The 9,322-nt window shown below is 38.6% G+C and overlaps 1 protein-coding gene across 4 annotated transcripts in view; it reads right to left on the bottom strand.

The window, feature by feature from the left end:
- Nucleotides 1-1,089: 1,089 nt before the first annotated feature.
- TRIP4 (thyroid hormone receptor interactor 4) overlaps nt 1,090-9,322 on the bottom strand; it is a 52,040-nt gene continuing 43,807 nt past the window's right edge. For all 4 annotated transcript variants that reach the window (XM_043984212.1, XM_043984209.1, XM_043984208.1 and 1 more), the window contains one exon: nt 1,090-3,337. In XM_043984212.1, coding sequence (XP_043840147.1) covers nt 3,270-3,337 — 68 coding nt within the window. In that variant the 3' untranslated portion in view covers nt 1,090-3,269. The remainder of the gene's footprint in view (nt 3,338-9,322) is intronic.

Genomic DNA, 9,322 nt, shown 5'->3' with positions numbered 1-9,322 from the left:
CAACCGACTATGTCTTTGCTTTCTACCTGGATTGGGAAAGTGACTGGATTTCATACGCATTCAAGTTTTGTCCTTTGAGTAATAGGGCATGCAAACACATAAATGTACATATACCCACACAACATCCTTTGTGAAGGTGGATGGCCCTACCACTGTGCTGTCTCGGCTAAAAAGCTCTCCCAAGTGCTTAACTTCTGAAACCTGTCAATTTTACTCATATCCAGTCTCTTCCCCCCCCCCCCCAATCCACCAGCACTTTCAGAGGCTGAGAGCAGCCAACATGCACTTGCCATTGGAATCCCAGGGAATATAAACATTCTTTGGGCTCTCTTTTCTCTCCTAGTTCTAAGATGCTGAAGTTTACAGATCTCCAGTATAATAGATGCTTTCTTTTTGTTGGCCATTCTCCAGATGGACAAAACTACTTTCTATATTTTGGAGTGAGGGGCTCCATCAAGGGCATTTTAAGGTCTTAAACATAATCTGCATAAACAGGCATTAATAAAAGAGGAGGTTAAAGGTAAAGGGATTTTTTTGTCTAACTCATTTGGAATGACCTAAAAAAAGTAACCTTGGGACTCAAATTCTTACACCTGCTCTTCTATTGACTTCTTGAAGTTTCCAGCTGCTTCTGAGTTAAAAGATTGCGGGAGAAATCTACATCCATCTCTTCAAATTGGTTTTCTTAAAAGCAAACTTCCTTCCCCCTTCAAAACAACTAACTCAAAGCTGAACTTTCTAGGGACCTTCCATTATTATGCATAACCAACTTGGGAATATGCAAACAGTTGTGGCTTAGGAACTGGAAGGAGGGGAAGAAGTAAACAAAATGAAATTAAATTTAAAAATTAAAAAAAAAGAAAACTAGATTGCCCCTCCAGGTGCTAAAAGATTATTAAAACTGGTCAAGTTATGGCCAAAAGGGGGCGCAATCACTTTGGCTGCAATGAAAACCAGGTCTGAAATGTCAAACTTTCCCCAGTCCAAATTGTCCCTGAGGTACAAGGTCAGTGTGAAATGTTATAAAGCAATGAAAGAACAGACATAGGTTGAGTCTAGCACACAGGCCTGCAAAGAATCTACACCAAGTTTTAAATCATGTTCTTTTATTCATGCAGGAGCTGATAGTCATCTGTCCAACAAATTTACTCCTTCTCCTTCCAACCTACCCCCACCCACAACCCCAAATGGAATAATACTCTATTATTGTATCTAAAGGCTGGCTTTCCATATCATTCTCCCTCTAACTGCCCTATCTAACATGTGGAAGGACGGCTGTATAAACCAGACTTTGCAGTTTCTGATTACTTTTCTTGAGGCCTGCATGGGCATTCTGTCTAGGTGGAGATATCAATCCAGTCCTTCCTGTACTCAAATAAAAAGGTAGCAAAACCTTGCCATCTGTGCACATTTGTTTTATATGAGTAAAGAACTAGACAAAATCCAGCACATAATGCCACTGTCTGATAGACTTGTTAACTACCTAGTGAACTCAGCCTAGTTTCATTTACTAATAGCACTGCTGGCTGCATGAGTCCAATAAGTAAATTTTTAAGAAGTGCTATCCTTCCCACTTTTCCCATGCAGGTTAAACAATAAGAGAGCAAGGACTATTCCATGTTCCCATCATGAGCTAATATGTGGTAGGTTTTGCCTGGGAATCAGTAACACTCAGGCCATGTAGAACTGGTGCCTAGAGCTATGCAGCAAGCAGGGTTCACAGTTGAGTGAACATCAATGCATAATGAGTGTAGGCATTTCAATGCAAATAAACGCTGAATATGAAGGATTAAAGAAAGGGGAAATTAATCTTATTCATAACACTGAGTACTTTTTCCCTTTTTTTTTTTAAAGTCAAGCACACAACTGCTGGAGGGAGTCCAACTTCCCCAGTGATGCCATAGCTTTATAAAAAGCAGAACATGCATATTTTAAGGCTGTGAGTTTCCTCAAGAAGCCAGGAACTGAGATTCTAACAGCTCCCTAGAACTGCTTCAGAAACAAAATGTTTCCCTAAGTGAGGCCAGACCAACTAGTAATAATCATATTTCAGTTGTACCCCCTGCCTTTTCAAAGCACATAACTTTCCAGAGGGAAAGGGAATAAGCATTTACATATCATCTCCTAAGTGCCAGTTTTTTTTTACAAATACATCACAACCTACAAGGTGAATGCTGATATTATCCTCATTTTACTGATGAGAGAGTTGAAAGAAATAGAAGTTAAGTGACTTTCCCCAAGTCACAAAGCTAAGAAGTATCTGAGGCCAAATCTGAACTGGAGTCTTCCTGTTTCCTGGCTCTGCTCTATCCACTGAGCTACCTAGCAGCCAGAGTGTGATCTGAGGCTTTAGTTTCAGTGTTTGGGGGCATTTGGATGCATCTTTCTTTAGCGGAAATGGAATAAGGAAGGTTGTTGGGTTGTCAGTTCTATAGCTATAGCCGTCTTGCAATAGCAATCAGCTCCATAGGGCTTGGCAGGGTGGGAGGGAGAAAAAAGAAGGGTGGGGGGGAGGACAGAGAGGGAGAGGGAGATGGTATGTTTGAGTGTGTGTGTGTGTGTGTGTGTGTGTGTGTGTGTGTGTGTGTGAGAGAGAGTGCATGGCACACACACCCAGAAGCATCAGAGTCAATTCAGGCCAATGACCAGCTGACACTTTGGATTGATCAGTTTAGAAAAAAGGAGACAGAATTGGTGGTAATGACTTGTTTTGAGAAATCCTTTTGTCCTATTCCAAGCCTGTTCTAGCCAGAATATCCTTTGAACAATTTGAGATTCACCAGTCTACCCTTTTAGGTTACTTCTGTAAACTCAGGGCCTTAACGCAGTGCCTGGCACATAGCAGATGCTTAACAAATACTTCTAGATTGATTCAGGGAATAAAAGAATCTTCCTTAAGGAGACCTTGAAAATAACTGTTTTCCTGAGAAACAAAATCTCCCAAATGGAACACAACTCAAAGCTAAGGGAAAGGTTTCACACTTGTGGCCTTGCAGTCCTTTTCTTAAAAAAAAAAACCTGTCGAAGACCTGGAATTTTAAAATGATTTTTATAAATAGTACTCAAGATGTAGCCCACTGTGTTTAGAAAACATCTTCCTTCCAACCCTCTCTCCACACCCTCCGAAGAACTTAAGATAGTTTGTTAAGACTTTATATTCTGAGGGAGTCCATGCTTAAGTCCAGCCTGGGGATTTTTACTGCCTTCACTTCAAAGGAAGTACACAACTCTGGATTCTCCACTAGCAAAGTATGGGTTCCTTTTCTCAGTCAGACAGTGGCTTTCTGCTTCATTAACCCTTTCTTTGCTCCTTGATGGATCTTGGAATCCAGTTTCCCTGTAAAAGAGAATAAAGAAATCTCATTATTTTTAAACTATATTTGCAATTCAAATCCATTGTAGACCCACAGGTCTCTTAGTTACCCTGTTCCTGTCACATTCAATTATCTTGCTTCAGGAGTCAAACAGTTACTTCCAAACTCCAGAATTCCATTATATAGAAATGAAGGCACTATAAGCATTGTGTAGGAGACATACCCCCCCCCTCCCACACACACACACACAAAATCCAGTGGGTATTTGCCAAAAGAGATAAGAAATGAAGTCTCTCATTTCACAGCTACTAAAAAAGAACCTATCACTTTTTCAGGGTGTCTGATGTGAACACAACACACATATGTAATAAAGGAATGGCCCTTCACACAGTGGGATACCCATGGCAGGACCTGCTAACTGGCTAGGCCTGATGCATGAATATCCCCCACAGTGAGAGGAGCAGTTCTTCTCAGCCCCAGAGCAGCCTCTGAGCTCAATAGGGGGAGTGACCTCAAACAGTTGAGCAGAAACCGCATGAATGCTCTACTGACAAAGGGCCCCTATCACTGGCTAAGAAGGGCAGAGTTCACAGGCTGTGGGACTCTTCTAAGTTAAAAATTCAGAAAACAAACCACTTTCCTGTCCCAGGTAACCCTAAGGATAAACGTGTCACTGATGTAGCTAACCTCTAAACTGTCCCCCCAACAAGCAACCTTCATGGGCAACGACTCCTAGGAAAAACCACAGGTTCTAACTCGGCATTAGAGAGTCTTACCTTGTGACAAACATCTTGACGAGGTTCCTGTCTTTCTGCCCTGAAAATGTGTTTAGCTTACTTTCTCCTATATAGTCACATCCAGTTAAATGTTAAGTCTTAACTTAAGAAACAGGAAGAAAAAAAAAAGGCTCAGTAGTATCTGCTTAAAGAGAAAGTCAAAAGAACCTCTTTCCAATAGCATCCCATAGGCACACACTGTAAGAGGTATGTGTTCATTACCAAACAACACTGCAGTGTGTGTTAGGTCCTGGAAAAGGAACTGGATTAAAATCAGAGCAGTGGTTCTACTTCTGCCAATTAGTTGTGTGAACTCATTTAATTTTTATACACCTCCAGTTTCATCACCTGTTAAATAAGGATAATATTGGTTCCACATACTTAACATGATTGTTGTAAGGTAATAAATGTCAATGTGACTTATGAGATATTAAATTCTTTTTGTTTGTTTGTTTTTTTGGTGGGGCAATGAGGGCTAAGTGACTCGCCCAGGACCACACAGCTGGTGTCAAGTGTCTGCAGCTGGATTTGAACTCACGGCCTCCTGAATCCAGGGCCGGTGCTTTATCCACTGCGCCACCTAGCTGCCCCAGAGATACTAAATTCTTAAGCATAAGAAACTTCCCTATTTTAAGATGATGCCTCTCACATCACCTATTTTTTCCTTCATCTTTTCTAGGCCAGAACTAGGGACCAAGGAATTAATAATATACCTCAAGATATCCAGGCCAAAAACAAAGCAGAACTAGAAACTTAGTGTGGAGGGGGAAGATATGATACCAGATACAAAACTTGTACTTTTTTTTTTTAACTAGTTATATAGGCAAGTAAAAATGGAAAAATTAACATCATAGTTATTGAGGACTTTGTTTTCCATATGAGGGTCTGTCAAAAATAAAATTTCCCTCAATTTATAGATGGTAAAAAACCAAAATGAGGTAGTGTGACCCAGCCAAAATTTGGAATTCAATGCAAAGATCTTGACCTCCAATATTCTGCTCTTAGGACAAAAACCACCAAAAAACTGGAATGCTCATGATCTGTTAAAGCCTGGAAATTTTGCACCTAAGACATGGTTTCAATTTTACCTCTAATTAACCATAAGAACTCGGTCACATCATTTAACTGCTTTATATTTAAGATTCCACATCTTAGAAGTTTATGAAATTCCTTTTTAGTAGAAGGATTTTCCCTAAAGCTTAACTGCCTTTAAGCACTTCACACAAAAGGCATTATAAAGTTCCAGATATTTGATTCAGTAAATTTCATGCAGTTTATAAACGCCATGAGTTATGGCTACTTTAATCACAATAGAACAAAGCACCAAAGAGGGAAAATTTGGAAGTTGTCAATATAATCATTAGGTCTGCTACTGGGGTCATGAAATTTAGAGCTAATGAGAATAGACTGGAGCAATCAAAGTTCTTGAAAGAGAAGTTCTTGGAAGAATTTGAGAACTGGGTAAGTTGTGGGAGAGTGAAGAGCATATATATGAATGAGGTTCCTTATTTAAAGGTAAAACCATCATGTGCTCTCCTTTGTATGTGAAGATGACTTTACTACCAGTAGAGCATGAACTTGGAGATTTTTCTAATACCAGAAACCCTGACTCCTTGAAGCTTCAGATATTTATGCTGCACCAGCTCAGCTACACTTTCTGGATACTTTAAATATGATATAGTATTTCAGTATTAAACATAACCTTAATCACGGTAGCTCAAAGTAAATGGCAGGGCAGCAAATGGGACAGATGTCTTTATTATCAATGCAAAGCAGTACAAAGTGCTTCCAACTTATAAACTACTATGTCAGTAACTTAATTTTATAACTCAAAGCATTTTACTAGAGAAACAATGCTATAAAGAGGGGTTGCCCAAACTGTGTCAAAAGACTACTGGTGCTCTGTGTCTATAAAGGTTCCTTGAGAAAATGTAAACACTAATATTTCCCCTTCTAATGTATTTATCACATACATTTTTCAATGTCACAATTTCCTCTACTTTTCCCCACATTTATCCATACCCACCTGCTGGGGATCCCTAAGTCAGCATGTATGGGATCAATCAATGTTTCATCTTTCAAACTCCAAAGTACACAGATTAATTTGGAAAGAGGTATTACATAGGATAGTTCTTATGCTAAATCACAAAAGTCTATTTAACCCAAAATGTATCTAATAACATAAAACACCATCTATAACAATATTTATAAAGAGAAATGCATTCAGAGTTCTAATTTAAGAAGTTGGGAAAATTTATCTATCACCATTATGTTATCAGCGACTTGTCTTCCCTAGTGATAGTTGTCAGAGGCAAAGGCTCCAGGGAAAGAGGAGAGCACAAATCAGGATCTGGGTGGCTAGAGGCCTAAGATCATCTGTCACTGCAAACTTCCAGGGACATTTTCAGCCCTACTGACTGTTACTTGTTTTTATTTCACAGACCCCCCAAAGATGATTTCATCTGCTTTACCTTCCAGGTCTATCAAAGCAGGGATTTTATTTTATTTTTTTATTAATGGTTGTTTTTCTGTGGAGAATAGATGCTGAATGAACCATACTATTTCTTTTGTCTTTGGTGCTGTTGTTTTTCTATTTTGAGGTTTTTCATCATTGCTCTAATTTTTCTCTTATAACATGACCAATACAGAAATATGTTTGATGTTATTATGTGTGTGTGTGTGTGTATATACATATATACATACATATATATATATATATATATATATATATATATATATATATATATATATATATATATATATATAAAACCTATATCAGATTATCTGCTGTCTAGGGGAGGGGGGAGGGAGGGAGAAAAATCTGAAATTGGAAAGCTTGTATAAAACAAAAGTTGAGAACTATATTTACATGTAACAGGAGAAAAATAAAATACTTTATTACAAATTAAAAAAAGAAAAAGAAAAAAATTAATAGTTGTTTTTTTCAATTACATGTAAGATAGTTTTCAACATTCATTTTTTGTGAGATTCTGAGTTCCAAATTTTTCTCCCTTGCCTCCCCAACACAGCAAGCAATCTGATTACATATGTACAATCATGTTAAATATATTTCCATATTAGCCATGTTGTAGAAGAAGAATTAGAACAAAAGGGAAACAACACAAGAAAGAAGAAACCAAAAAAGTGAAAATATTATGCTTCAATCTGCGTTCTAACTCCACAGTTCTGAGGTGGAGAGTATTTTCCATCATGAGTCTTTTGGAATTGTCTTGGATCATTGCATTGCTGAGAAGAGCTAAGTCTATTATAGCTGATAATTGCGCAATGTTGCTTTTACTATGTACAATGTTATCTTGGTTCTGCTCACTTCACTCCGCATCAGTTCATGTAAGTCTTTCCAGTCAACCAGAGTTTCTCTTCTCCTACAATCCACTCCTAAATTGAACAGACTGATAGCTTGTTCCCTAATCTGTCTGTCCCTGAGTCACCCATACAATTATTTGTATATTTCCTAAGTGCTTTTATTGCTAACGATAATCTGAAACAGCAAGGAATAAAAAAAATAAGTGTTCTTCCAAGTCTGCCCTTCCAATCGTTTTTCACTTAGACACTCTAAGGAAAGCCAAAATCCACAAAGGAGAAAAATGGTATGTACCTGAATGCACGGAAAAGTCTAATGCAAAAGTCATCTCCATCCACTTCAGAACAGAAAAGAAAAAGAGGAGTCCCTGATCCAATTTTAATAAGGGGAGATGTGTTTCTGCATATCGTTTTGGCCTTCTGAAGGTATTTTTCCAAAGAAACATTGTTACAAAGATGGGAAACAGTACTACATTTCCATAAATGGTTAGGGATTAGAGTCTTGGTGACAAGACCAATTTCAGCTTCATCCTCAGAGGATCAGCAATAGTGGGAAACAAGGAAGAAGCTGGTGAATGAAGTTTCCTTAGCTGGCATTCCCCTCACCATGGCCAGTCTTGCTGCTATATACTCACAGGATCATACCATGGACTGGCATTGAGTACAATGAGGTAAGAAGTGGAAATAGGGATTAGGGGTGGGCAGTCTCAGAAAGCAATGAGGTCTTAAGCAGGGAAGGGTATAGGAAAATATCAAGCTTAAGCAACAGGGAGAAAAGCAGCCCTTATGGTAGCTGTCTGAAGTAGTAGTTCCATGTAAGAGAGGTATATGAGTAGGGACTATCTGTTTTCTTTTTTCTTTTCTTTTTTTTGCAGGGCAAATGGGCTTCAGTGACTTGCCCAGGGTCACACAGCTAGTAAGTGTTAAGTGTCTGAGGCCATATTTGAACTCAGGTCCTCCTGAATCCAGGGCCGGTGCTCTATCCACTGCGCCACCTAGCTGCCCCAACTATATGTTTTCTTAAAGATCTCTGGGATACATGCCCTTTGAATGATGAAAGTCTCTTAACCTGACAATTATGTGAACTAAGTCATTCACATATTCTAAACAGTTCATTTGGAGACCAATGAAACACACCCATGAAATGGCTGGCTAAGTTCTGGAGTACAGTCTGTGATGATAAACAAAGTTAACTGGTATAGGATGAACCTCTAATTCATCAGAATCACTTTCTAACCAAGTGACAAAGTAGTAACATAGCAATGATAATGATACTTGACATTTATATAATGCTTTAAATTTTACAAGGTATCATCTCAGTTGATCAATAAATTAGTGATAAACCATTTGTTGTGGTTCAGTGATTCAATCATATCCAACTCTTCCTAACCCCAAGTGGGTTTTTTTGGGCATAGATACTGAACTGGTTTGCCATTTCCTTCTCCAATGGAATGAGGCTAACAGTATCTGAGCCAGATTTAACTCAGGTCTTCCTGATTCCAGGTCTGGCACTCTATCCACTAAGCCACCTAGATGCCTCCTATGGTGATAAACCAAACTGACTAATAAGTTGAACTGAGACAATAGCTGGAGAAAATATAGCCAAATTTCATAACATTTTCTTTGGGCTGATAGGTGAAACTTATATTGAAATGTCCAAAAGCAGAGAATACTGAAGTGTTGGATCAAAAAGGAAAGGTTTAAAGCAGAAGGATATAGTGTGTATGGAGTACTGCAATCACAAGAGAGAAAGAGATCACCCAGAGTGGGAGAAGAGGAAAAACAAAGGATCCAAGAAAGGGCCTGAGGAAAAACACTGTCAGTGGGAAATGTGGAAAAGGGATGACACTCAGGCTCTGAAAAAACAATTAAATTGCTCATCTTAAGTCTTCAAAAGTCAGTCAGAGAAAA

Source organism: Dromiciops gliroides, chromosome 2 (genome assembly GCF_019393635.1).
Source record: "Dromiciops gliroides isolate mDroGli1 chromosome 2, mDroGli1.pri, whole genome shotgun sequence".
Taxonomy (NCBI): Eukaryota; Metazoa; Chordata; class Mammalia; order Microbiotheria; family Microbiotheriidae; genus Dromiciops; species Dromiciops gliroides.
The sequence above is the reverse complement of the archived record's forward strand: the minus strand, read 5'-3'. Positions and strand labels throughout refer to the sequence as shown.